This window comes from Telopea speciosissima, chromosome 7 (genome assembly GCF_018873765.1).
Source record: "Telopea speciosissima isolate NSW1024214 ecotype Mountain lineage chromosome 7, Tspe_v1, whole genome shotgun sequence".
Taxonomy (NCBI): Eukaryota; Viridiplantae; Streptophyta; class Magnoliopsida; order Proteales; family Proteaceae; genus Telopea; species Telopea speciosissima.
In genome coordinates this window covers 65,582,093-65,609,481 of record NC_057922.1, presented here as the reverse complement: position 1 = coordinate 65,609,481, position 27,389 = coordinate 65,582,093, and the positions used below count along the sequence as shown (strand labels likewise).

At 38.8% G+C, this 27,389-nt stretch overlaps 3 protein-coding genes across 7 annotated transcripts in view; 1 reads left to right on the top strand and 2 right to left on the bottom strand.

Annotated features, from left to right (window-relative positions):
• Window positions 1-1,006: 1,006 nt before the first annotated feature.
• Window positions 1,007-24,803, bottom strand: LOC122670076 (small nuclear ribonucleoprotein Sm D2-like). The gene is made up of 6 exons (XM_043867037.1): window positions 24,799-24,803; window positions 11,265-11,285; window positions 9,444-9,449; window positions 1,576-1,653; window positions 1,243-1,347; window positions 1,007-1,158 (listed from the first exon to the last, which is right to left on the bottom strand). Exons 1-6 carry the CDS (start codon window positions 24,799-24,801, stop codon window positions 1,042-1,044), a joined length of 330 nt encoding a protein of 109 aa, XP_043722972.1. The 5' UTR covers window positions 24,802-24,803; the 3' UTR covers window positions 1,007-1,041.
• The window catches only part of LOC122670073 (endoribonuclease Dicer homolog 3a), a 111,628-nt gene continuing 99,123 nt past the window's right edge, over window positions 14,885-27,389 (bottom strand). For all 3 annotated transcript variants that reach the window (XM_043867032.1, XM_043867029.1, XM_043867030.1), the window contains 3 exons: window positions 25,138-25,145; window positions 16,072-16,076; window positions 14,885-14,897 (listed from right to left, as the gene is read on the bottom strand). The gene's annotated coding sequence lies outside the window, so the exon portion shown is untranslated. The remainder of the gene's footprint in view (window positions 14,898-16,071; window positions 16,077-25,137; window positions 25,146-27,389) is intronic.
• LOC122670075 lies at window positions 18,392-25,863 on the top strand. 3 transcript variants are annotated; one of them, XM_043867034.1, is made up of 11 exons: window positions 18,392-18,426; window positions 18,872-19,116; window positions 19,881-19,972; window positions 20,572-20,674; window positions 21,316-21,581; window positions 21,839-21,970; window positions 22,172-22,294; window positions 23,080-23,223; window positions 23,894-24,111; window positions 24,376-24,529; window positions 25,627-25,863. In XM_043867034.1, exons 2-11 carry the CDS (start codon window positions 18,924-18,926, stop codon window positions 25,843-25,845), a joined length of 1,644 nt encoding a protein of 547 aa, XP_043722969.1. In that variant the 5' UTR covers window positions 18,392-18,426; window positions 18,872-18,923; the 3' UTR covers window positions 25,846-25,863. The 3 variants fall into 3 exon arrangements, with proteins under 3 accessions (XP_043722969.1, XP_043722971.1, XP_043722968.1); XM_043867036.1 differs by lacking the exon at window positions 18,392-18,426 and having other exon boundaries at window positions 18,762-19,116; window positions 19,884-19,972; XM_043867033.1 differs by lacking the exon at window positions 18,392-18,426 and having other exon boundaries at window positions 18,762-19,116.

Here is a 27,389-nt window from a genome sequence, read left to right as displayed (position 1 = left end):
TGCAATTATTTCATACTTGGACACAGGGTTTGATCTGGCTGTATGCCAGTCACCTCAAAGAATGTATTCAAAGGAATTCCTAATGGAATTTCTGATTTGGTGGGGCTCAGAGTATATTGAGTGAATAGTCACTTTCCTGCATAAAAAAGTTCTCTTTATGTCTGTGTGCTAGTGCGGTGTTACTTCGACTCCTTGCTCTCTACTTCCTGTTTTACCTTCTATCTCATTTCTTTGCTTCTAGTTCGTTAACCAACAGTCTAGCTAGATCATCTCTTGGATCAGACTTCAGCCAAGTAATTTTAAATTAGGAGCATTAAGTTGCACAGTTAAGGTATTATATCAGTTTCATATCAGAAGTATTCTCTTTTCAATTCAAGATCATTGAAGTATGTGCTACAAGTCACACTATCAGGATGCACTACACCTGACCACAAGCTAATGAAATACCTTTTTTTTTTCTATTCAATTGGCAAAGGTTGAGACAAACTAGTAAAGCTATCATTTTCACCATGTGGTCAGAGTATTTCACTTTCAAAATAAGCTTTGAGCCCACAAAAATAGCTTTAAGACTTAAGAGTGTAAATGAAACAACATAAAGGACAATGGGCTCCTTTCTCAATATTCCTAATAACCATTCCCACCCCATACCACGTTTGGAATACAACAGACACAGGAGAAAATTTTCACGAGGGCAAGCAGTGCAGTTAATCATGGTTTTTAACACTAGACTGCACTGGTCCGGCACTCAAACTGGAAAAACAGAACGACGCTTTTCGGTCTGGTCTAGATAGCCCAGTGCAGGGGAAAACCAGGAAATAAAATAACCAGCATCCTTTTTTTAGATCAAGATCTACTAAGGTTTTAAAACTATGCAGTTTATCTACTACATGTTTGCTCTAATAAGGAATGGATCTATACTGGCAAAACAAAGATATTTAAAGAACATCTACCAACCACCAGAGTGGATAATTCAAATCAAAGCATATTACAAGAACTCGATCAATCTATACGAAACAAGTTTAGACAAGGCACCATTATCTCTCATTTAGGATTCCTCAGAACAATGATAACAGAGTCTCCACGAAGAAACATCTTGCTGATGAACCTATCCTTGTTCACTGGCTGTGCTTTCTTCTTTCCCTTCCCAGTCTTTGGTACCTGCAGAATAAATCAGAATGCTTACTTAAAAGTAGCATATATAACAGCAAGAAAAAGGGGGGGAAATTTCACTTCCAAACAAACCTCAGTCCACATCTCCCTGACATTTTCAAGAACCATGTTGCAGTGGCGGTCAAAGGCTCTCACACGACCAAGAAGTTTCTTGTTGTTCCGGCAATTAATGAGTACCTGATGACGTGGAAAATTTTAGAAAGAAGACATGTAGAGCAAACTTTGAAACAAACTTGCTGAATAAACCAAATCTAACAAAGCCAGTATTTAAAGAACACGTGTTGTTGCTTCACAACATACTGCATAAAGCACAAGCCTTGAGGTTCTGCAGGTTAAAGCCTCAGATTAAATCTTGTGTGTGGGTGCAGATAGCTGGGTTTTTTTTTTTTTTGGGAGAGAGTTTACCTGAGTATTATTTTTAACACTCATCATCAAAACAGAGAGTGGTCCTGTGTTAAATTCCTCTTCCTCATTTTTTACCTGCCATGAATTGATTGAGAAAAATATCAATGCATGTGGATGCAATAACCATCATAATTACATGTAACCACGGGAAGAACTGGTAGTTAGGTAAATGATTATGCTACATCAATCAATTATATAAGAGAAGGTTCCATTACTAACAACTTCTATATGAATGAACTGCCAAAGAAGCATGATTATCTTAACGTCATGCTAAAAGACAATAGCACATAGAATTAAAATTCATGCATATTACACAAAAATATAAGGACAGAAGTAAATATCATTCAAAACGAGTTCTCGCAAAACAAAAATGGGAAAAATAACAAGTTCCCCACAGATATCTCACAAATGTAGGATGTTAATTGACATGAATATGCATGAACAAATTTCTTACGGAAGACAAAATATGTGGCTTTTGATAGGGCACCGAAAAGGAAAACCTAATTCCACCACATGTGGACAGGAGCAATATTTTGTGTCATAAAATATGAGAATTATTGGCAAAAGACAATGTTAGTGATAGAGGGTGCAAGTCAGGCTGAAATTGGGCTTAATTTTGAACCAAAACAAATTAGACAGGGCTTGAGCTCCATTTGGTTCAGCATCTACCATTTCTCTACCCAGCCTGAACCCTTGCACCCGTAGTCCGTAACCACCAGGTTTGTTTTGTATGTTTTGCCAGGCCATGCTAATCAAACAACAGGCATAGTTCGAAACAACTGAGATTTCACGAAATATTTCGGTTCCGACAAAGGTTGAAACCAAACTGGGTGCGATTAACAGGAATGCAGGGTTTCGACCTAAATTTCGTTTTCGACTTGGTTTTAGTACAAAACAGTTCATATAAAAGCATAGTTTCTTTCAACCTCGACCCATTTCGTGAGTTTTGAGTGGTTTTGCCAAATCACCTGCATTTCTTAGTGAAACAAAGTGTTAGGGGCTACTACAACGAATCTATAGCGACAATTGGCCGTAATTGAGCCTATTGTGTAAGATTAAAACTTAGAGGTATACCCTTTTTCTCCAAAGGTTTTGAGCCTTCCCGGAACTCTGTGGTATTGACATAGAGTTAGATGAATGGTTTCATGTGGGTGTTTTAGCCTTGGTTGTACACTAGTATTTGTAAGTTATAGTTTGAAATCTCGGTCGAAACCACTGAGATTTTGTGAAATATTTCGGTTTCAACAAAGATTGAAACAAAACTAGGAGTGACTCGGTAGGAATGTAGGGTTTCGACCGAAATTTTGGCATTTCGGCAGACATTTTGGTTTCAACTCGATTTTGATACAAACAATACATATAAAAAACACTGTTTCAATCGAACTTTCGGCTTTGACTCAGTTTCGGGTGGCTTCATTTGTTAAAGGGCAAAAAACTCCCAAAAAAAAGTATTTGATATTTTTGGCCAAATCACCTACATTTCTTGGTGGAACAAAGTGTTGAGGACTACTACAACACATCTACAAAGACGATTTTCCACATTTGAGCAAGAGTTTGTAAGATTCAAACTTAGAGGTATAACCTTAAGCCCAAAGGTTTTGAGTCTTCCTAAAACTCTATATGGTACTAACATAGAGTTGAAGGAACGGTTTCACAGGGGTGTTTTAACCTTAGTTGTATATTTATACTTGACTAAGTATAATACTTGTATTTGTAACACTTTGACATTATGTTATATTAAATGGTTTTCTTCATTCCTAATGCGTATCTTAGTTGTTTTCATTGAATTTTGTGTGTTCTCATACTAAATTATGTGTAGAATAAGCTATATTTGAGAAAGCATACAGCAAGGTATGGCATACACTACCAACTTAGAGCACGAAACCGAACTACTATTCTAGGTGTGGCTCTTTTACAATCTAAAGATTCCAATATGTTTAAAAATGTTTAATTAGGGTTTCCCTAAAGTTTTGGGCCAAAATATGGCCAAACAAAATGGCCAGCTGACACATGAGTTTTGGTTGAATTTCGATCGAAACCCAAAATATAGGGTCGAACCTAAAATCTCAAACCTTGACAACAGGTACGTAACTTACAAGGGTTGTACATCAGTAGTTAACACAATTACAGATTACATACAAATTTCATCATTTATACGGTGTGTATGGGAAAAGATCTAAAGAAGGTGACTATTTCAGATATCTAGGGCCTATCATACACAAAGAAGGTGACATAGATGATGATGATGTTTCACAAAGAATTAAAGAGGGATGAATGAAGTGGAGAGGTGCGACCAGAGTACTGTATGACCGACACATTCCTTTAAAGCTTAAAGGAAAGTTTTACAAGACTGTGGTCTGACTTGCTATAATTTATGGGGCGGAATGTTGGGCAGTTAAGAAGTGCCATATAGCGAAGCTATGTGTTACAGAGATGAGGATGTTAAGATGAATGTGAGACAAAACTAGGAAGGATAAAGTGAGGAACGAACGTATTAGAGCTGATGTGGGAGTTGCCCCGATTAGCAACAAGCTTCGAGAATGTCGTCTGAGGTGGTTTGACCATGTGCAACGGAGGCCTGGGGACACCCTAGTAAGGAAGAGTGATCTGATTCCGATTGATGGAGCTAAAAGAGCTAGGGGCAGGCCTAAAATGACCATAGGTGAAGTTGTTAAGATTGACATGCATAATCTGGGTCTTGTGCCAAGTATGACCTCAAAAAGAGCCTGTTGGAGGGTAAGGATCCATGTTGTCGACACAATGTAGCTTTGATTTTCCTGATTTCTTGGGCTATCCTCTTTGCTCTTACTTTCATTTTTCATTTTCTATTTCTCACTTTTCTTATCTCATTTCTTCATTCCTCTTACTTTACTTTCACTTTGTGAGGACCTCAGTTTTCCCTTTGTTTTGAAAGGATCCATGTAGCCGACCCCATTTAGTTGGGATAAGGCTGACTTCTTCTTGTTGTTGTTGTATGGGAAAAGATCTACAAGGTCCAAGCCCATGACATGATGGTTGAGCATGTAAGCCATTAGTGCATATGCATGAGGATTGTATTGAAGACTACTGATGCGGCAGCAACCTTGTTTAGCCAATGTTTTTAGCGTGGGAGTTGTCCTAATATTAGTTTTCAGATCGAATCTATATTAGTAGATGGGTTCAGGCTTCACTTGGGCACAAAATTCATCTGAACTATGGGTATATTTGGCCATGGGGACATAGTTCTAAATCTCACCGAGATCTTGAATATCTCGAGAATCTCAAGCTCCTCGAGATGAGATTACATATGATTCTTAAAACCTGTAGTGTTTCGAAAATTTTGACCGGAATTTCGGTGAAATCTTAGATATCTCGACCTGCTTGATTGTTTCTTCTCAAACACTATGATGTGGCATTCATATGTCATGCAAACGGAAGACAATGCACATCGGTTCCATCGGACCATGAGTGGACTTTATCCTACACGTCATAGTTCATATCAATAGACAGTCATAGACTCGCAATATTGTATTCTTGGGACATGGAAGACTTTGGTGTCTATATCATACGTATTGTTCTCTGTACTTGGGTGTCTATTTAATATGCATTGTTCACTGTACTTAGTAGTTTTTACTTTAAGTCCTTAACTATTTCTTAAAATAATTATTCAATATTATGTGTCTTCATCCATTATTGCATAATTTACTTGTTTTATTTGCCCATTATGCCTCATAGCACTAAAACGGTGTGTATAGGCAAATATTACACAAGGATTCGACATTCAGTGCCAACCAAGGGTGCAAATCCAAAGTACAAATTTGGGTGTGTAATTTCCTCGGTTTTTTTTTTAACAGTTTGAAGATTTAAATATATTTATTAAGCCTAAAACAAGCTTCTCTTAAAGTTTCGGAGCCAACTATGGCCATTTGCCAACCGAAACAAAAAAAATGCATTGTCTCGCCGAGATCTCGAAAATCTCGACCTGGTTGAGACACCTCGAGACGAGTTTTGAACCTTGCATGGGGATTCTCAATGAACCACTCCAGTTGTAGGGGTAGGGAGCTTGGTGGAGGGTTGTTTAGGAGAAGAGGGGACGCTGGGAAGAATCAGAGTTGCAGGGGGAGAGAAGAAATCACATTAGAAGAGGGTGGGAGGGGGGGGGGGAAGAAGAAAACTCACACAGCTCTCAGGCTACTCAACCATAACTCAACTATTCCATATTCAATCTGTTCTATACGTTGGTTACAATGCAAGTATTTAAAGGGGAAAACAAAGACAGAAACCAAAGACTCAACGACTCCTAGTTAGACTCTAAAACTGAAATAACTTGTTATCTATCTCCTCCTACATATCCTACCCAAATTAAAAGATTACATAATACTTTCCCAAATAAAACAAACTTCCTAAAATCCTACTAGACCCAAGACTCAAACTGGACCCAGTCTATCTCCATCTGGATACCCAACTGGGTTTGGGTCGATCCAAGGTAGTACACCTGCATCAGAGCTATTTAAGGTGCCTTGTTATGTCAAGATAGTTTTTATAGATTATTGGTTTTGAATAGAAGTTAGACAAGCATGTTTATAAAACCTGAACTGATCATCAAATCGCTGAGACCAGTTCCAGTTGGACCAATTTTTTTACTTTTGAGTGGTCAAACTGCAGTTTGCAAAAAATAAATAAAAAACAAAATAGCAAAATCAGAAAACTAATTGCTTGAAGTTTCAATCGAAGATAAAGGTTCAACGCTTACGGGAATTACAACTAAACCATTCTAAAAAACACTTGAAAATAGGAACATATATTGGAAAAGGTGAAGACTAAAATGCCTTTGGGAGAAGTGAGAAAAGACATGCATAGATTACGGTTGACAAGTATGGCCCTGAATAGAGTTGAATTGCACAACAAGAGTTGTGAAGCCAACAGCATTTAGTTGGGATAAGGCTTAGTTGGAGAAAATAAAAAGTAATAACTAAAATCTAAATCTTATAGCTAATTTTCATCGTAAAAAAAAATTATCACTAAGCAAAACCACTATTTTTTGCCCTAATTTTTCTTCTGTTGAGATACCATTAAAGTGTGAACAATAGATTCACAATAAGCAGCATATACATGACTCATCAAAGAATTTTTAGTGCAAGTACTTCACAATATAAACCAAAAAGAGTGGTAGAAAAGATATGTGATGCAGTAGCACTTGACTGGTTGGACCAGCATGACCGAGTTAGGAAACCCAAACCCAGACAGAACTGGTCCAACATGAATTTTTGGTCCATTAAGGGTTGGAAGTAGTTTATTTATTTATTTTCTAGTTATTTTTAACTCTATTTAGAGTTGCACTAGGAGATAGTCTACATTGCAACTAGGATTCTTTTGATTTTTGTTTATTTAAGCATTGTAACCCAAAGATGGAGACAATGAATTGAAAAGAAATATTGGGTTTTGCCCTGCTTGAGTGTGTGGTTGTGTGCTTCTTCTTCCCCCCCGCAACTCTGAGACTCATCTCAGATTTCTCCCCTTCTCCTAACCAGCCCTCCACCAATTTGGTATCAAAGCCGAACGTATCCATCACCTTCCTTCTTCTTTCCTAATTTTTCTTACATCACTGTTCTTCCCTTGAGACCAACGGTACCCTTTTTTTTTTTGGATGAATAAAAATTATAATACAAAGAAAAAAGAGAGGAATTTACAAGCCCAAGGGCAAGAAAAAACAAAAGATACAAGCGAGACTAATGGGGGTCAGGCTGCAAAATGGAGATAGGAAGACCCCAGAACACAGCAATGAGCCTGTTCCTTGGGGAGTCCTTTACAGAAGCATGGGGGAGCGAGGCAAGTTTGGAGGAAACATCAAAGAAGATGGCATGTCAAATCTGATCTAAAGTGCGAGAGTTGGACGTCCATCTTCTAAGGTTACGTTCCATCCAAATATGGGAGATAGTGGCGCAAAAGGCTAGCCTGTCGGCTCAGTCACATATAGTCTTCCCTCTAAAATAAGTGTCAATCCAAAGCCACTCTCTCTGAAGGGGGAGGTGTTTTCTTCTACCCGGCCAGCAACTACTCAAGACTCTCTTCCAAATGGAGGCTGCAAAAGGACATGAGAAGAACATGTGGTCTGCATCTTCTTGCCCATTCCATCAAAGGCAGCATAAAGGGGAGACCTAGATGTGGCAGTGGATGAGGAAAGCCTGCATCGAGAGCCAGTTGGAGAGGGCACGCAAAGAGGAGCCATGGCGAGGGATGTGGCCTTTGAACCAAACAACTTTGTGCCAGGGGGAGAGGGAGCCTCTATGTCTTATCAATTCCCAAGCGAAATGGAAACTAAACATGCCTAAAGGAGAGGGGAGGCAACGAGTCACATCCCCTCTGCCTCAGTGACGAAGGGAGGTATGCTTTGGATGAACGAAAGGGAGGGAGGGACGCTTTGGACGAACTGAAGGGAGGGAGGGACGCTCACAAGCATCGGGGGAGTCGAGTGGGCGATTGAGGTTCTTGGGTCAGGAGGAATGTTCGGGTTAGAGGGTTGGGAACTGAGTATGGTTACAGAGGGTTAAGTAAGATGAGGGCGGACTGGTTGGGTGAACTGGGGAGGGACGGGTATGGTTTGGTTTAGATGAGGATCGAGAGAGGGTTAAGTGGGTAGGGAGGGGTAAAAAGGGAAGAGAAAGGTTTTAAAGGGATGGGGTTTCTTAAAATCACATAGTGCGATTTTGAAAAGACTCGCAGGTTGGACAGAGGGGTGACAAGCCATTTTGGGGCCGACAAAGGGGTATGACAGGGAGGGGAAGGATGGTAGAGGTATGGGAATGGAAGGTGGGGATAGGCGGGGGGTTAATGAGGGCAAAGGGATGAAGGGGGTTGCTTTGTGCGGGAGGAGCTAGATTGCGGCTCTGCAGATTGTTCGGAGAAGCCAGAAGAGCTGGCATGGTCACCCTTGACTCAGAAGGAGTAGGCGAAAAGTCTCCATCAAACTCAAAGATTGTGTCTTGGAGGATCGCGAAATGGTTGTGAGCGACGGTCGGAGCACGACTGACTGATGGGTCAAAGGAGATGTCGGAGCTCGGAGCATCTGGAGGGTTCACCTATTGGAGGCTGTCTTTGTTTGTGTCGGCCCCTGAGTCTCCTCTGCAAGATCTTCAATTCTTCAATAGAACCATGCTGTGGTTAGGAGGATTGAGGCCTTGTAGCGTCTCTAGTTGGGGAAGCATTCCTCAAGAGGGTCAGCCATCGCTCCAGGGGTAGCATCGGTGGAGCAGAGTATCGTAAGGTGGCCGAAGACCTTACATGTGGAGTAGTAGAGGGGGAGCCATTCATATTGGACCCTCTGAGTGAATGAGTAGCCTTCATCGTTCATGATGATTACAAAGTCGAGTGGGACTGAGTCGGGAGAAACTTCGACACATATTCTTCTTAAGATGAGGCGGTCCATACACTTTGTCCTCTTCATCAGAGTAAAGAGGCCTCCGAATGATCAACCCCACAATGCCAAGGCCGACGGCACACCAAAAGTGGAGGGGGAAACCTGGGAGCATGAGCCATAGAGGGATGGATTTGAGGTCGATTTTGCACAGCTTGGTATGCTGATCCCATTGCCGTAAGAAGATGGGCTTCTTCCCAATCTGCCAGAGGCCACCTTCCAAGGCTCAGAGCTTGTCGTCTTCATTGAAGAAACAAAGATGAAGATGCCGTTTGCTAGCGGGTACATATTGAAAACCTCAGAAGTCCTCCATTGTTTTGAAGAGAGGAATTAACCAAATAAAAGGGAGGTCGACTTCTGATGAAGTGACCAACGAGGTAGCAGTGCCATTTGGATATTTCTTTATCCAGTAACCCTGAAGGGCAAAGGCCGACTTTGGAATCATCAATAATGGAGGGTGGGACAAAGTGGAGAATGTGGCCTTCACGGGAGGGGGAGTAGGGTCGAAGAGAGACTTTCAGGGGTGGTAGGGGGATGGTGAGGCGAGCAGTGAGAGCGAGAGGGAGAGGGAGAGAGGTTGGGTCGACCAATGACGGGGGCCGTTGGAGGGGGAGGGGGAGGACATGGGTTCAAAGGTTAGTCATGTCGGAGAGGGGAGGAGGGCATCGGCACAACATTATGGAGGACAAAATCTGATTCACCAATGGTACCCTTTGTTGGCCAACTTTCTCTGTTTGACGATAAACCCTAACCTTAGCACTATCACCATCCCACCCATCCCTTTGAGTCTCACTAAAACCCATTCTACGTTACAACAAGAAAAAAAACCCACAGCAAACCCCTCCCATCTCCAGCGCTGCAACATTTTGATGGGAGGAGTTATAACCAAAAGAAATCACCCCGCCAAGTAATAACCTGTTGAAGTAGCAATGATTTTGATGTAGTAATCTTTAAGAAATCGATGTGACAATCAATTAAAAGAAATCTCAAGAGCTTGTAACACTCTTGAAATCGATTTGAACAAAATTAGGGTTTGGATTTAAGAACCAATGGAAGGGGATGGGGGAAAGGAATGGACATTTTACCCCAGGTCTCTCACCTATCCCATCTCAGGATTTCAACATTGCATAAGCAACTATTCTATCCATTCAAATTCGTCTACAATGCTGACCTCCTTTACAAACTTCTATAGAAGACTCAAAATTAGATTTGGATACTAAAAAAGAAAGGCCTAACCCAATCCTTAACTAATAAAGTATGCTAAATTGACTAGGAAAGTGAAATAAAAAAGAAAACAAATTCAAAATAGGAATCTAACTAAACTAATGAAGTAAATCCCGTTTTCCTACTTTCCACCCATATTTTAGGCCCATCAAAGTGGCCAACTACAAAATAAACCAATGGGATCAAAGCCCCAATACACATATGACCCAACCCAAAGCTTATTTTCAATAAAATAAACCCTTTAGGTGACTTGTCTACATCAATTTCTTTTTAACATGGAAAGATTTTCCATGATTAAACAAAAAAAAAACAACTTTTTTGCTTGGTGGTGAGAGTGAGAACACTTGCATAACAGAAAACGCAAACACACTGTATCCAGAGAGCTACTATGGATTCACTTCCACAGTAATGAAGCTGGAAAACAAGTCAACAACTCCTTCACAATCACTCATGCCCAAACGACTAACTTCCACATTAAAAACCCAACTATGCAAGTTTTCTTGTTTTCAGGTCATAAGCAAAGAAAGAAAGACGTGAGTAACAATCTCAAAAGCCCCAGAGCCAGTAACGAACTTTGGAAAGTGCATGTTTTGTTGTAAAGAAAAAGGATAAAATCATGCCATGACAAGAAGAAAACATAAAATTGCAGGCAGATTCTTAAGAATACACACAAATATCAATGCACATCAACAACTAACATAGAAAATAACATTTAAATTAAACATACAAAGATCAAAAGATCTAATAGTGCCACATCATACCTATGACTGCTGGAATATGCTGTTTTTGTAACCAATGGGGTGTGATACATGCACAGGAATAATACAATACTAAATTAATAGAATAAATGCATATTATGGTAGTATAGTGATAGGTAACCTTAGGGAATCAAAAAAGAATCATAAGCACATAATAACAAAAACAAAATGGAAAAACAAGGGCAAATATAAATAACTCTACAATATTGTAGTCCAAGAAAATTATGGTAAAGACCAAATTAGCTGCCAATTATGATCTTATTATCAGGGATTTTCACAAGGATATCACTCAGACAGTAAGAACTTACAGTAACATCCTCTTCCATGGGCCGACTGCAAAAAGAGGGAACAGTTGATTAATACACTCAGCAATTTGCATTATAATGAAACCAGTCACTTTCAATAAAATTAATGGCTTTGATAAACAGAAGATGAAAGAAACTTGATGAAATTACAAAATATTGCAGGTAGCATATAACCTCAGACAAATATAAATAAAAATATGTAATAAATAGAAATAAAAGCATTAATAAAAACAGCACAAAAGAATTTTAACAGGAGAGAACACAACAACAGTAGACAGTGACACCAGTTGATTGGACTGTAACTAATGCAGGCTCAAATCCACTAGGGAAATTTTTTACAAGTGACAAATGAATTAAATGCTGAACATCTCTCGATCCTTGAGTGACATATCATCCGATAACATAGAAGAACCTAACAGAGCACCGTGCACCTGCCAGGATATGAATGCAGCAATGAGCCATATACTAGCTGCATAATACTGAGAATACTAACAGGCAACAGCTTTCATGCCAACGCTCATCCAATGTTTTTAAGTCAGAGTTGAAAGATTTTAGTTATTTAAAGAAGTAGGATCCAAGAGACTGATGGATTTTTTTGGAATCTCATCAGGGAAAAAAAAAAGGAAAGGCAACAATCATACGTTTAGCAAGCTGATTATGTACAGACATGTTCTTGAAGAAATCGATTTTGTTTAAGAAAAAAAGAAAAGATGCAGAGAGATAGAGAGAGATGTTGCAGTGGAGAAGATGGGTTTCAGGGTGGGTGCACCGAACAACACTACAACTACAGTGGACAGATTGAAGGGGGAAATATTAGAAATACCCATTACACAAACAAGGTCTAAATTAAACAGAGGCACTGCACTCTACCTCCAGACGGTCCCAAGAAAAGGTTCGAATCGTCTGACGCCATTATTTTCGATCAACTCCGGTCAATACTTGTTCGTCGATGTACTCCTTGTGTCTAGTAGAACACTGTCAATGGCTGAGAAGGTAGATCTCTAGTCTTTTTGTGTCTCACAAAAATTACTCCTTGATGGTAAAGAATAATCACGTACACAAAACTAGAAGCCTCATAAAAATCATTATCACTTGTAACTACCACCATCAGGTAGTTTTTCTCATGGATAGGGAAATGCACTAACCACCTTTTTAGCAAAACTAATTAAGTGATGTGGCACTTTGGGCCACATCAGCCAACATTCTCCCACTTGGCCCAAATTGCCACATCCGAAATGAATATTGGTGTTGCTATGTTGTATGGCCATACATGAAACAGTGAGTTTCTCTTATCATTCCAAATGAAGACTCCAACTCACGAATCATGGCGGTTCATGTCCAATAAGTAGGCCACTCCCTTCCATGTATTACAAAGAGCTGTCATTCTCATAATGGACCCTAATGTAGTTAGCATAAAAACTTTAGAAAATTGATCCAATGATCAATTTTGAATCAACCCTATGGTCAATTCGAGGGTAAACTTTATTGCCCTGAAACTTAATGGGCATCTGTCATTTCAAAACATAAATTGTGCGTAAACTTTATAAATGACAGAAAAACTTAAAGTTTAAGAATCACCACAATTAATGTTGCAACATATAAGATAAAACATCATGTACTAAGATTTACATCAGCCCCGTATTCCCAACATGTTCCACAAAAACATTAGGTGGAAGCCCTTTAGTGAAAGGATCTGCTAACATCTTATCAGTACCAATGTGTTCTATCGAAACACGATGATCCCGAACATTCTCTTTTACAACAAAATACTTGATCTCTATGTGCCTACATCGACTCACAGAGCATGTGTTGTTAGGGAACTTTACTACCGCAGTGTTATCACAGTATATCCGTATAGGCCTCTCAATAGACGGAATAACCTGGAGATCTGTGACGAAATAACGTAACCACGATGCTTGAGAGACTGCCTCATAGCATGCCACTACCTCTGCTTCCATTGTTGAGGACGCAGTCTTTGGTTGCTTCACACTTTTCCAGTAAATTGCTCCTCCAGCAAGCAGAAAAACATATCCTGAAGTGGACCTTCTTGTATCTCCACATCCAGCGTAGTTTGAGTCAGAATAGCCAATCAGCTCCAAGTCATTGACACGTCGATATGTCAACATAAAATCCTTGGTGCCTTGAAGGTATCTCAATACTTTCTTTGCTGCTTTCCAATGTGGTATACCCGGATTCTTTTGGAATCTTCCTAGAACTCCCACTGCAAAGGCGATGTCTGGCCTTGTACACACTTGTGCGTACATTAGAGTGCCTACTGCAGACGCATAAGGGATACTATGCATTTCTTGTTCCTCTAAGACTGTTCTCGAACATTGCTCCAAACTTAGTCTGTCACCCTTGACTATAGGTGCTACACTTAAAGAACAACTCTTCATCTTGAAGCGTTCCAGTATTTTCTCGATATAACCTTTTTGGGACAATCCTAAGGTATGGTTAGACCGGTCCCGGTGAATTTCTATGCCTAAAACATAGAATGCTTCACCCATATCCTTCATATCGAAATTGCTTGCAAGGAAACGTTTTGTTTCATGTAACATCCCTAGGTCATTACTAGCCAAGAGTATATTATCCACATATAGTACCAAAATAATGAAACGACTTCCCTTTGTCTTAAGATAGATACATTGATCGGCACGATTCTCAACAAAACCAAAGGAAGTAATCGTGGTGTCAAACTTAAGGTACCATTGACGAGAAGCCTGTTTCAATTCATATATGGATCTCTTGAGTTTACAGACTAAATGATCTTTACTGTCCTTTGAGAATCCTTCTGGTTGCTTCATATATACCTCCTCCATAAGGTCACCATTTAGGAATGTCGTTTTGACATCCATTTGATGTAACTCAAGATCGAAGTGAGCTACAAGGGCCATGACAATTCTAAATGAATCTTTTTTTGAAACTGGTGAAAATGTTTCTTTATAATCAATGTCTTCTTTCTGATTAAACCCTTTCGCCACAAGTCGGGCCTTGTATCTCTCAATGTTACCAGCAGAGTCCCTTTTGGTTTTAAAAACCCATTTACATCCCACAAGGATGGCTCCTTCTGGTAGCTCAACAAGATCCCAAACTTGATTCTTTACCATAGAATCCATTTCATCCTTCATGGCGTTAAGCCATAAAATGGAATCTCTACAGCTTATGACTTGTGAGAACAATGTTGGATCTACTTCAAAACCATCATCAACCTCACAATTTTGGAGGTAAATATGAAAATCAGAAGAAATTGCTGGTTTTCTAACTCTTGAGGATCTTCTTAATGTTGTTTGTTCAATTTGTATGTCCTCATTTTGTACAACAGGAGGTTGAACAACAGGTTTAGCAACAACAGGTTCAGTAACAACAACATTGTCATGAGGTGTTGGTTCACTTGATGATGAACCCCTATAAACAATGATTGGAGGAATGATTCTTCCACTTTCTTGTGTAGGAGACGGAACCTGAACCGGTTGTTCATGAAACTGAATGTTCCGTAATTCTGAACTCCCACTGTTGTTGTTATCCTCCAGAAATATAGCATTCTTAGATTCTACAATGGTAAGTGATGAGATGGACAAAAGAACTTGTAACCCTTAGACCTATCTGGATAGCCAATGAAAAATCCACTGACTGTTTTAAGATCTAACTTTCTTTCATGTGGATTATATACCCTAACTTCAGCTGGACAACCCCATACACGTGTATGCCTTAAGCTAGGCTTCCTCCCAGTCCAAAGTTCATAAGGAGTCTTTGGAATTGCTTTCGATGGTACCCTATTCAATATATACATTGCTGTTTTTAGGGCTTCACTCCATAGGGTCAAAGGAAGGTTGGAGTTATTGATCATACTTCGTACCATATCCATAAGCTTCCGATTTCTTCTTTCAGCAACGCCATTTTGGTCTGGAGGCCCTGGCATGGTAGTTTTAATGAGCAGTGTAAGTTAGCAGAATCCTTAATGTTAGAAATACCCATTAATTTAGAACTTGTGCGTATATTAGACTGCCTACTGTAGACGCATAAGGGATACTATGCATTTCTTGTTCCTCTAAGACTGTTCTCGGACATTGCTCCAAACTTAGTCTGTCACCCTTGACTATAGGTGCTACACTTGAAGAACAACTCTTCATCTTGAAGCGTTCCAGTATTTTCTCAAAGCAGAATCCTTAATATTTATGATTTAGATTAATAAATCAGTTAATCTCATGAAGCCTTAATAAAAATTACACTACTCATTATCGATGCCCGCTAAAATGCTCCGTTGATTCTAGTTAACCTGCAGACCCACTTTTTGGGCCAGATCATACTGGTTAAACCAATGCCCATTGGCTTTGACCATTGTTTGATTTTAGTTCGATTGTATCATGAACTGGTTTGATTTTGATTGAACCGATTTAATGTTGTTTGGTTCACTGTTATAATATATGTGCTTTGCATGTTTTCTTAGAGGATAGACTTTTATTCTTTTGTTCACATCTTAAAATAAGTGGTAGGACAATTCAATTCCATGACTAACACGGTTACTCTAACCTTTTTTTTGTTCTTTTTCTTCAATAATAAAACAAAAGTCTTCAAAAGGACAAAATGGGATCCACAAAAATTAACAAATGACAGGGTTGTCCCCATCTTCAACCTCAAAACACTGCCAAAACCAATTATGCAATGGAAGAGGACCCAAAATAAAATACTGTCGGCGAGCACCGATCACAATACTTAAGGCGAACAACGTCTACTCACCGACGATCATCCCTAAAGTCCGGCGACTCCAAAAAGAAGTCCATAGGCCGGAATCGCAGCGGAAAAATAAAATGGCCACAATGGCTAACAAAAAACAAACGACGTGATGTCGAATCAATCCGACAACCTTTCCAATGGAGATTCAAAAGGCCAGAATCAAATATCACCCCAACCTTTATTTATTTTATTTTTATAAGGCATATGAAGAACCATTAATTGATAGCCATTGTCGGATACAAAATCCGACAGAAGTCCGGTGTGATCGGAGCAGCGACAGCCAATGCTCTGATACCAAATATTAGAAATACCCATTACACAAACAGGGTCTAAATTAAACAGAGGCAGTGCACTCTACCTCCTGACGGTCCCAAGAAAAGGTTCGAATCGTCTGACGCCATTGTTTCCGATCAACTCCAGTCAATACTTGTTCGCCGATGTACTCCTTGTGTCTAGTAGAACACTGTCAATGGCTGAGAAGGTAGATCTCTAGTCTTTTTGTGTCTCACAAAAATTACTCCTTGATGGTAAAGAATAATCACGTACACGAGACTAGAACTCTCATAAAAATCCTTATCACTTGTAACTACCACCATCAGGTAGTTTCCCTCATGGATAGGGAAATGCACTAATTACCTTTTTAGCAAAATTAATTAAGTGATGTGGCACTTTGGGCCACATCAGCCAACAGGAAAACATACCGATTTTGCTGTTGTTGCTTCTTCCGCCTTCAGAACATGGAAATAGAAGCAAAAATGGCGCCTGTCAATGAATCCCCTTCCCTGTTCTTGCTTCTTCCCCCCCTCAGAACAACGAAGACCAAGAAGAGAATGGTTTGTTTTGTAATTTGGGGTTTCACCCTAAAGGATATTATGGTAAGTTCACTATGTGGTAAGGGTAATTTCATCATTATAAAAGAGTTAATAGTGACTTAACTACAGAAACCTAACGAAGTGGATTAAATTAGAATAAAATAATAAAATAAGGGTAATCTGTGATATTTTTTCAAAGTTTGATATGCTCATGATATTTCATATACTTACAAGGGGTGTCTGTGAAATTTGCCCTATCAAATAAGTTTACAGAAGAAATCCTGTTTGATTCTCAAGTCTTGATATTTTATACTAATTTATGGACTTGTAGGTCAGATTTTCAGTCAAGAGTGGCACATTAGGTTGATGATTGCCATTATGGCTGCGCAGAGTGGGGAAGAAGGGAGATATAGAGGACGGAGGTGGGCTGGTGATAATCCACCATCAAATTGTTATACCCACAGGGAAAAATGTTGATTTAATAGAAATCACTAAAAAACTCAAGACCAAATGTTCTTTGTGCTGGGTGCACAGGCTGCGTCCATATAGATGGGGTGGGAGAAATGACCACCTTGCCCCCTGAATGATAGGCTCATGTGTCTGATTCAAGCTGCGTTGTGGCACAAGAACATCAATAGAAACCCCTAAAAAACTAAAGGCCAAATGTTTTTTGTGCCGCAGCGCAGCCTGCGCCCAAGCATATGGGGGTGGGCACCCCATATATATATATATATATATTAAATAACTTACCCACATAGTTTTTTTGGGAAATTTATGCATACCTCATCTGAGGTGTCATATAATTACATAAACACTCTAAATTTTAGATAATTACTCATATTCTTTATCTTTTAAAAAAAAATTAACAAATGCATCCATCCTTAAAATTCCGTTTCTGTTTTTTTTTTCTGGTAAGATCGATCCTTAAATTTTCGTTTCAGTATAAGCATGGTGTTAAGAATCGAGAATCGGTTGATACCGATTCCAATTTCCGACGTTCTTAATCGTTGCTTCTTGGATCAGAATCGGATTCTTAATCATTTTCTTTATAAACAACCTCCAATCGGATCGATTCACGGGCCGATTAACGATTTCGGTTCGATTTTCAGATTTTCTATTACTGAACTGAATCCATGACGATTCCAATCCGATTTTGTTCGGAATCCTCTCTGACCGATTCCGAGTTTTTGAAAATCTGCAAGTAGAATATTGGAGTCTGAGACACTGCGACACCGCAGTTCGAGATTTGCCCTTTCGAATCTGAAAAAGAGAAAAGAAAAGGAAGAGGAGATTGGAGAAAGGAGCAAAAAGTTTTCAAAGCATTTTATTCCAAATTTTCTCTTTTTCTTTTGCTTTTCCTTCTCCCCCATCCCTTTTTTGCATATGTTTCTCTGTTTTTGAATACCAATCTTAAATTTGGAAGAAAATGGAAATTTTCACCTTCTTCTTCAAATCATCATTTCCGTTTTTCCCCATTTCGACTTTGGAATTCCTGTTTCCTTGTATTCTCGTCATTGTGTGAACGATTTCACCAATCTCTCACGGTATTTCCCACCAGTTTTTTGTCCGATTTGGTGTTATAGCGCTTGAGAACCTGCAAACGTTCTTCATTTTCGAAACTTTCTGTAAGATTCTTGTTTTATTGTCTAAAGTTGAGCGCAATGGGATTAGCTATTCTGTTGTCACCTTAACAGATCTCTGGCGGTGTTTGTTTTTCCTTTTTTAGCCAATGAGAATTTCTCTGCCATTTGGTTCTGTTAAAAAACCTTTCTTTTTTCAATCCCTAACCTGGTTCTGTCCAAAGAGTTTTTTTTTTTCGTTTTTTCCCGTTAGATAGTGAAGTAACAGAGAAAGTTTGAAAACCAATTTAATAAGTGCTTTGACGGATCGGATGGTTTCTGAGTTCCAAGTAATCTGAAATCTGAAATATTATTAAGGCAAAATGATGTGTGCAATTTGGTCTCGTGCATTGAAAATTGAAAATCTGTTGGATTTATATTTTCTTATCCGCCTAATGAGATGTTGTTGAATGGAGGAGTTTTGAGATTTTGTTTTTTGAAAATGGCTCAGTCTTTCTACGCATTCTACGCTCAAAATTCCGGTGGAGACTTGAGAATTAATCATGTCTGGCAGTAAAGTTGAGGTGATCTTCAGCAAGGGCTGTTCGAGGCTATTTGTTGGGATTTCATCTTCTTTCCGAGGGATGCAAACTTTCGAGGCAATGTCCCCAGCTTCCTCTGCTATGTCTCAACCCGACGTTCGAGCCGGTGGTCCTTTCGCTGGTCTGGTTATATGTGTCACTGGGCTATCCAAAGGTACGCAGTTATTCATACTATAAATTTATTCCATTTCGAGGTGTAGACGACGTTTGTAATGTTAGTTTTTCGCTTCAAGTTTTTGATCTCGAAGGACAAGCTTCAGTTTTCTTCTTTCTTTCTTTTGAGTTTAGACTTTACTCATGAAAAATTCTAGACTATGCTTAAAATAAACTTGAATGCCTATACAGTTTCCAGCAAATCTGAAAAAGACCAAGATACACTGAATTAAGTACTGAAGGACAAGTCCAGAGGGTAGATTTTAGGACTGATCCAGGCTTCTGGGCTCTGTGCATTTATTGGTATAGGGTAGATCATTGGGGATGTTGGGATGGAATGGATCCTTTTGAATGAGTTAACCATCTAATCTCTATGATATTCTTTGGTTTATTTGAGGAATATATTGCACATAATGGATCAAATTATTTGTTTGAGACTCTTTAGTGGGTAGCGTCAAAATGAGGGATCCTATCCCCTCCAAATTTACTTGATGACTGATGTTAAAGGAAGAAGCTGAAAGCATGTCTTCTTCAGTTCTGCCAATAGGATTCCTATTTATGTATTTCTTGTACCATAATGCTTGTAAAGGAAATCCTTTCAGTTCTTATTTTGTCTGGTCCACTTATTGACATTATTCACGTATTTCATTTAAATGTTATTATTATGCTTGATTTGTTACTTTCTGTTGTTGTTGTTGTATAATTTTCTTTTATTCATGTAATTTAAAACCGATTAATTCGTGTATATGCTTTGTATTGTTACAGAAGCAAGGAAGCAGGTCATGGATGCCACAGAGAAATTAGGTGGTCAATACAGTCGCAGTTTGCATCCAAAATGTACTCACCTGGTCGTCCAAATATCCTACAACAAAACAACTGTTGGATGGGACTCATAGTTGTTGCATTAGTATGAAAAGAAGTTACCTAGCCTTTAGGCATAGCAGATATGCAAGTTCTTAAGTACAACACATTCTAACATAGGGTCTACTGGACCAGATTTTACCACGTCATCTTTGAATGGCCTCATAAAATAGAAAATAGTCAAAGCAATATACGTGTTAGTTAGTTGGTTGAAAGACTAGGTCACAATAACCGTTTCACCTTTCTTTGTGAAAGGCCATGGTTGAATCTTGTGGAAATTTGAACAGTTTGTGGGTGGACAAAGTTGTCACATCTTCTGCTATGATGTGGTATTGTTTAGGCTAGCTTTACTTCCTAACTGGTGGCCAGTATCTTCCTGTACTGTTACTTATGGGAAAGAGCATTGGCTACCCAAAGGAAAGAGGGAAAAAACAAAAGAAAAAAAGGGATAGGAAGACCTTCATCAGTGGCACCTACCTTCAGCTGGGCAAAAATTGACTTGCAGTATTGAAAAAAAAATGCATCTTCTGCTTGTTTTTCTGTTTAAGATGTGGTTTCTTATAAAGGACCTTTGTCAGCGCTTAACCCCATTTACAGCTTCAGTGGACGAAAGTTTGAGCATGCTTTAAAGCATGGATTGAGAAATGATCTTTTTGTTGTCACCTTGGGATGGTTCATGGACAGTGTCAAGAGGAATGGTGAGTACCGAAATTTTATTGCTTCTTATATATGTATTACAATACCTGTTACGTCTTAAAATTGAGATTCAGGACATCGGTTAATTGGCTAAATGATAATACTGGCCATGTAGTATACCATGTAATGAGTATAGATTGTGCTCACTTATATGGGTGTTGGTAGACAATACTTGGATGCTAACAAGTCGTGCATGTATTCAGATGGCCAATACCAATATTTATTGTTTGGTGAAGTATTCTAATTTGTGCAGTTATTGGGTTATGGCCAATCAAAGTGATGTCCTATTGGTCAGGTCTGGATCAGTTGACCACCTACCCTTTTTATGGGTAGCCATGCTATAGAAATTTCTTTTCTGAAAGTTATCTTGAATTATCTGCTGAAATGGTCCATTGTGAGCAGATATGGTCTGGATCAGTTGACTAGACAACTATTTATCAGTATAGTGGGACGTGGGTAGACATTGTCTATCTTAATCTATTGCCTTGATGAGACTTGCAAAGAACCTTGCACTAACCTCAACCACTATCATGAGTTCATTGTGGAGGAGTTTGTTTTGTTTCTCTTGGATAATAATTAATATTAGGAAACTATGAGAGCTAACTTATTACATTTCTTCTCCGATGGCTCACACGTGCTGCAGTGAGGCTGAGTGAATCGCTTTACAGTGTTAAAACTGTTGGAGAAAGTGGTTTACAAATGGAGGAGTTGAATCGGCCTCTGGGGTTCAATGCCACCGAGAACACTTGTCTGCCAGCTGGTGTGCATGATGATGCTAAGCAACATAGCACCACTCTGCAACCACATCCGTACTTTACTGGAAAGGAGAATAGTAGGAGCGAGAAAGCAGTTCTTTCCAGTCATTCCATATTCATCGATTCAGATATTTCAGCAGAACTGCGAAGTAAGGTAGAATCTGTGTTACACTTATTCAATAATATTTGGTGTTCCTCTAGGAGACAGGAATTTAAGATGTATCTTTCCTTTTGAATGCAAATGGTATATACCCTGGTCTAGTAGCTGTGGGCTGACCTGCATTGACGTTTCACATTCTATTACTCAACCTCCACCAGTAAAAAAGGATTTAACTGCTCTCTGAAAGTTTATTGTGAAATGAATTTTTGAGAAGGTGCTGCATTTGAGGATCATTGGTTTATTTGTGACAGGTTGTTGAGACAGCTACTGAAGAAGGGGCTACAATTGTAGATTGCTGGTTTGTTGGTTGCCGTGCAAGTCATGTAGTGTGTGAAGGATCTGCTGTTCGGAGATATCTTGGCCACACTGATAATGTTGTTACAGTAAGTGCTACTGAACTACATTAGTTTTCTTATAAAACCCTCTATCTCTACTGATTGAGAGAGTGATCTAGGATGGTTGGCATAAAATTCAGTCTGGCTTGGGGGCCTGTATCCACTATTAATTGGACTTGCATTGTCATAGGAGTTCTTTATAGCTTGACTCTGACCATCATTAAGATCTTTATCTATGAATTGTTTCAGCCATTGTGGATTCTCAAAACAACAAAGGAGAAAAATAAGCAAAGGCTCGTGCACATGTCTCCTGATTTAGCAAGGCAGGTTGGCATGATCCTGGAAAATTTTCAGAACCTTATTGCTGAGAAGGTATTTCTAATCTTTAGTTCAGATGTTTCGGATGCTATGTGACTGTTACATGCTTACTAGATCGATAAATTTTTAGTGGCTGGTTCTCTCTCTCTGATTTAGTCTCCAGTGGGAGATGAATAAAGTTGAAAAATGTACTCTTCTGAATAATCCCTCCACCAACGGTTCTCTCTTAGGAAAAACCTGTAAAGAATGCTATGTACAGTATGTATCTTAGCCACTATTATATTATACAGTCACTTTTCATTATTGATGAAATTCAAATTATTTGACTCTCCGTCTCAATCTCGAGGAAAATTACTTATTAAAAAAAAATGTCAAGGAAATTAGAAAAGTTGAGACTTGAATTAAGAATAAGTAATTCTTCATCTGGAATACTTTATTCTTTGCAAAAGTGTAGTTCAAACCTCACATTGAATAAAAAGCTAATGGGAAACATAATTTGTAACATATTGGGTAAAATTGGTCCTATTCTTGTCAAACATGCCATTTCTATTGTTAAATTAAGCTGTAATAAATTAGAGTATGGTAGCCAAAGTGAAGATTATGAAGTAGTGAGAATCTATGCCCAGAAGGGAAACCTTATCCTTTTTTTTTTCCTTCTTTTTCTTCTTCCATTCCACTCCATTGAGAGGCATTTTTTCTGTTGATTTATAAACATTTAACTACACTCTCACTAATTCAACCCAATGTCGTCTTTGGCCTCCATATTCTCCTTTTAACAACTTCAATTTGCTCTGTATAGTTCCTGACTGGTGCAGTCATTGGTCTTCGACTTGCTTCAGGAAGCAAACAGGGTTGGTGCCTGTCAAGATCCACTGAATTCACAACTAGCACACAAAGAATTTATAGAAAGCCCTGAAGAAAGACAGAAGATTGTTAACTTGGCAAAAGTTGGTGTCAGAAATCGTCGTGGCTGCCATATGCAGGTAAGTAGTAGGAGATATTTTCTTGCATGGAGCTACTTGATTTATCTGTGTTTGTTCCTTTACGTCCAATCGTGATATATACAGAGTAGAGGTTCTCTATTGTACATACTGAACATATTAAATTATGCGCCACGTTTTTTATTCATAAGATGTACTTGCCAACTTGTTATATGTAAATGGTATCTAGATACTCGGAAAATGTACAACTCTAGCAACAGAAGGGGAGGGACTACCCTCCTATGGTTTGCTATCCTTGGTTCATATGCTATCCAACTTTAGAAATACCCAGCAGCAAAGTCAACCTAACGGATGATCCTAAATTCCTGACCATCAAATCATCACATAATGGGAGCCAGGAGTTGGTGTGGGCTCCAGAAAAGTGGTTGTGCATTGTTTGATGATCTTATTGTGGTGATGATTATGGCATTGGGGAATGGTCTGAGTTGGAGAATACAAAGGATTGTCCATGATTCATACATCCTACCATGTTTAATGATTGACATGGGCAAGGGGAATGGGGGAATAATCTTTCTGCACCCCTCTTCTGAACTAGAATTCTACATTTGTTTTTTGTTTGTTGTCTTCAACCTCTCACTAGAGAGTATATCTTCTGTGCATTGATGATTCATATCAACATATGTCCAGCACTTTTTTGTGCCTCTATTTACAGACATTTCAAGCTCCGATACGCCCAATTGCCCCGAGCAGCCTTCTGGATTCAATCTGCTGGTCAATATCTGAGCCAACTTCAACTGCTTGTATTTATACAGATTCTGCTGGTTTTGAGGGTGTAAGCGACCAAGATACTTCTGTGTTCTTTGATACAAGAGGGGGTGGAAGGGATCCAGAAGCTTCGTTTGAGAATTTCTCCCGTCCTCTCAGAGAAAGGTTGCCTCTCCCTTTATTTGATTTTCGATAAGAGTTTCATCTAAGATGTGGTGTATGAGATGGGACTTATCATTTTATGAATTCTGTCTATCACCTTAACATGTCATCTTTTTCTGTTGGAACCTCTACATGGTGCTTCCATCTTTATTGTCATGCCAGATGGCTGTCTTTGATTTATTTTCCTATCAGTTTCTGATATATTTAACCTGAAGCTTTTTCTTTTGTAACTGCTTTCATTTTCTTAAATTCACTGCTTGGTTGCAGTGAAAAGTCAGAGTTGATATTCAAAAACCACTTTCTTACAATTTTGTTTCCAATCGACCGATTTGGTGAGATGGGGCCTTCTTCAAGAACATACTTCAACGATAAAGGTTTTACATGTTTGCAGGTGTTAGATCATATCTATGCATTTTATCAGGTATGAGTTTTGCAGGTTTTGCTCTTTCCTTTGTGTTGCTTTTTACGGTCTAATATATTACCTTCTCTTGTAAAACAAAAAGGAGTTTGGGGGGAGGGGGGTTAACCAGATAGAAATTGAACTCACTTGTGGATACAATTTTCTTCATTGTAATGGTTAGAACTCAAAAAGGAGTTTTTTTTTTTTGGGGGGGGGGGGGAACCAGATAAAAAAGAACTCACTTGTGAATACAATTTTCTTCATTGTAATGGTTAGAACTTGGACAGATCCATCTTGGACTCTCAACTTTCAATTTGCTTGAACTTGATAATATCCCAGTGCTGCATCTACCTCATGTAACTTGTGTTCAACATATATACTTGAATCTTTAACTTCCAGTCAAACTTTTAACTGTTTGTTTGACAAATTAAACTGGTCCCTCCATGGCTCCATATCTATTTTGCAGATATGACGTATTATTTGAAAAATATGTAATGTATTTTTCAAATTACCTGATAGTTTCTGTATTTTATAACCTGCCTGTATGATTCATGAACATTTTCCATAGTCATTTTTTTGCCAACTTTTTTTCATTGCCTTTTCTATCCTTGGGTTCATAATGAAGCAACAACAACAACTCAGCCTTTTCCCAACTAAATGGGGTCGGCTACATGGATCCTGTCAAAACAAAGTAGGGAAAACTGAGGTCATCATAAATGGAAAGGAAAATAAGAGGAATGAAAAATAAAAATGAAGAAATGAGATAAGAAAAGTGAGAAATGGCAAATGAAACATTAAAGTAAGAGGAATAATACATAAAATATATTTATTTTCCACTGACCATACCATATTATACCCGAATAAATTCCACATAATATTTTCCGCATCCCCAGATTTACTATAATACCCACCCACTAACTGGGCCCTTATTCATGAATAAATCACATTCTTCCTGATGATCTTGTATTGCTGCCAACAATGTTCTTTAATAATACTATTAGATTTTAAGATCATCCATTGATCCAACCTTTTGACTAATCCAAGAGATGGCCTATTGATTGGAGGAGTGCTGTTTCATGATTCCTGGGTCTTCTATAATTATGCATGCTTCTCTGCAGGAAAACATGTCACCAGATGAAGTAGATGGTGCAATTCATACGGACTCTAGGTATGCTGATCGGCTTCGAATGGTCTATGCCAGCCAAGAGACAGTAGAACCCGGTTATGTGCGATTCAAGCGGATTGATTTTCTGGGTAGTCGTAAAAGCTTTGAAATGTTGAAGCGTGTTAGTGGGGATAACAACAGCAATGTGTATGAGCTGTTGGTCAGAGCATGAGATGTCTTTCCTATACAAGCCTGATAAGAAGCTCCAGCCCCGGAGCATTGGATGGAACTTCTGTGTTCATTTTAACCACAACAAAGAAGTCGGATGGAGTTTATACCTAAAATTTGGTGTAGAAAATGTAGTTACATAAGATGGTTAATTGTCATTGTACTGTATCTCCTAATAGTGCATTTAATGTTGCCATGTAACTTCAGAGAGGAATCCGAACATATGCCCAGAGTGTCTCAGATTTTCAAATTGTTTGTGGTCCTGATTAAATAAAGCTGCATTGCAACATTCAACATATAGTATGCCAAAGTCCAAACACTTGATCAGACTGCCATGATTTTCTTTTGTGGTCAAGTGGAAATCTGAAGTTTATGGACAATGTTAGGCATAATGGTTAAAGATAACCTTGTGAACAGCATGTCAGCATGCATTGTACTGCTATAAAATATGATTAGGATCAACAGAAGCTGAGTATGGTTAGGCAAAAGGCTTGACCTGAATCTGACCCTTCTTTGGGCATGGTTTGATCTTTGAGATTAGACAACCCTTACAGTGAAGAAACAGAGATTTGGATAGTTAGGATGCCAAAGGGTGTGTTACAGACAGAAGTGTTTATTTTTATTTATTTATTTTTTGTGAATGAAATAATTAGTTACCCAAAAAAGGGGAAAAGAAGGGGCCCTAGAATAGGGGAAAGAAATACATTAAAAAGCTGATTAAATACAAGCAAAGCAAAACCCAACTCTCAGGGAAAGGAGAAAGAGAGCTGCAAAAAGGGAAGAGGTAGGCCCAGAACATAAATATAAGCCTCTTCCCTGGGGGAATCAAGACAAGAAGAGATGATTGAAGATAGCTTGTTTCTGGCATAAAAGACGATGGAATCCTTTTCTGCTGAAAAGAACTGGGAGGATCATTTTTTGAGAATTTGTACCATCCAAATATGATTTATCGTAGCATCAAAGACAAATATTTACCCACGTCAGGGGCAGACGCACTGAAAAAGGACATCCACCTATATCCATTCCCCCTAGATCTGGATCCTACGACTTCAACATGTGTAGGTTTTTTGTTGAAAATTGTGTCTAGGTTAATGGTTGGTTTGTGTTTATGAAGTGGAAACTAAGACTTGAGTGTTTACAAACTGAGCAGATGCATATAAAATACGAATTGCATTATGGAATGTTTAGCCTTGGGGGTGTAAGTTTGGCCCTGTCGGCCCGAGCCCACCCTGGCCTGCCTTGAGCCCGAATAGGACTTGGGCTGGAATTTTCAACTCTCAGGGCGAGTTAGGGTTGAAATTTTCAAGCCCACGGTCAGGGTCGGACTGGGCCAGGATTGAGGCCTCGGGCTAAGATCAGCCAGACCCGGCCCTATGTTAGGTTATGCTTTACAATTTATCGATTACATTTAGCAATTTTTATTTAGTATCTAAATATCTATTGGTTTAACAAAAAAAATAGGCTAATTATCTATTGAATAAAAGTATTTATAATTTTAAGATTGGACTCATTTTTTTACCCAAAAAGTCTAATAGTCAATTGAGTATG

What these genes read in the sequence shown, in the direction of transcription:
- LOC122670076 (XM_043867037.1), bottom strand. An exon ending in GTGTTAAAAATAATACTCAG is followed by an intron (nt 1,348 to 1,575) that starts GTAAACTCTCTC and finishes CCACGTCATCAG; the next exon opens with GTACTCATTAATTGCCGGAA. An exon ending in TCAGGGAGATGTGGACTGAG is followed by an intron (nt 1,159 to 1,242) that starts GTTTGTTTGGAA and finishes TTTATTCTGCAG; the next exon opens with GTACCAAAGACTGGGAAGGG.
- LOC122670075 (XM_043867034.1), top strand. Translation starts at nt 18,924, where the DNA reads ATGTCTGGCAGTAAAGTTGAGGTGATCTTCAGCAAGGGCTGTTCGAGG. An exon ending in CAGCAGAACTGCGAAGTAAG is followed by an intron (nt 21,582 to 21,838) that starts GTAGAATCTGTG and finishes TATTTGTGACAG; the next exon opens with GTTGTTGAGACAGCTACTGA. An exon ending in AGAACCTTATTGCTGAGAAG is followed by an intron (nt 22,295 to 23,079) that starts GTATTTCTAATC and finishes GACTTGCTTCAG; the next exon opens with GAAGCAAACAGGGTTGGTGC.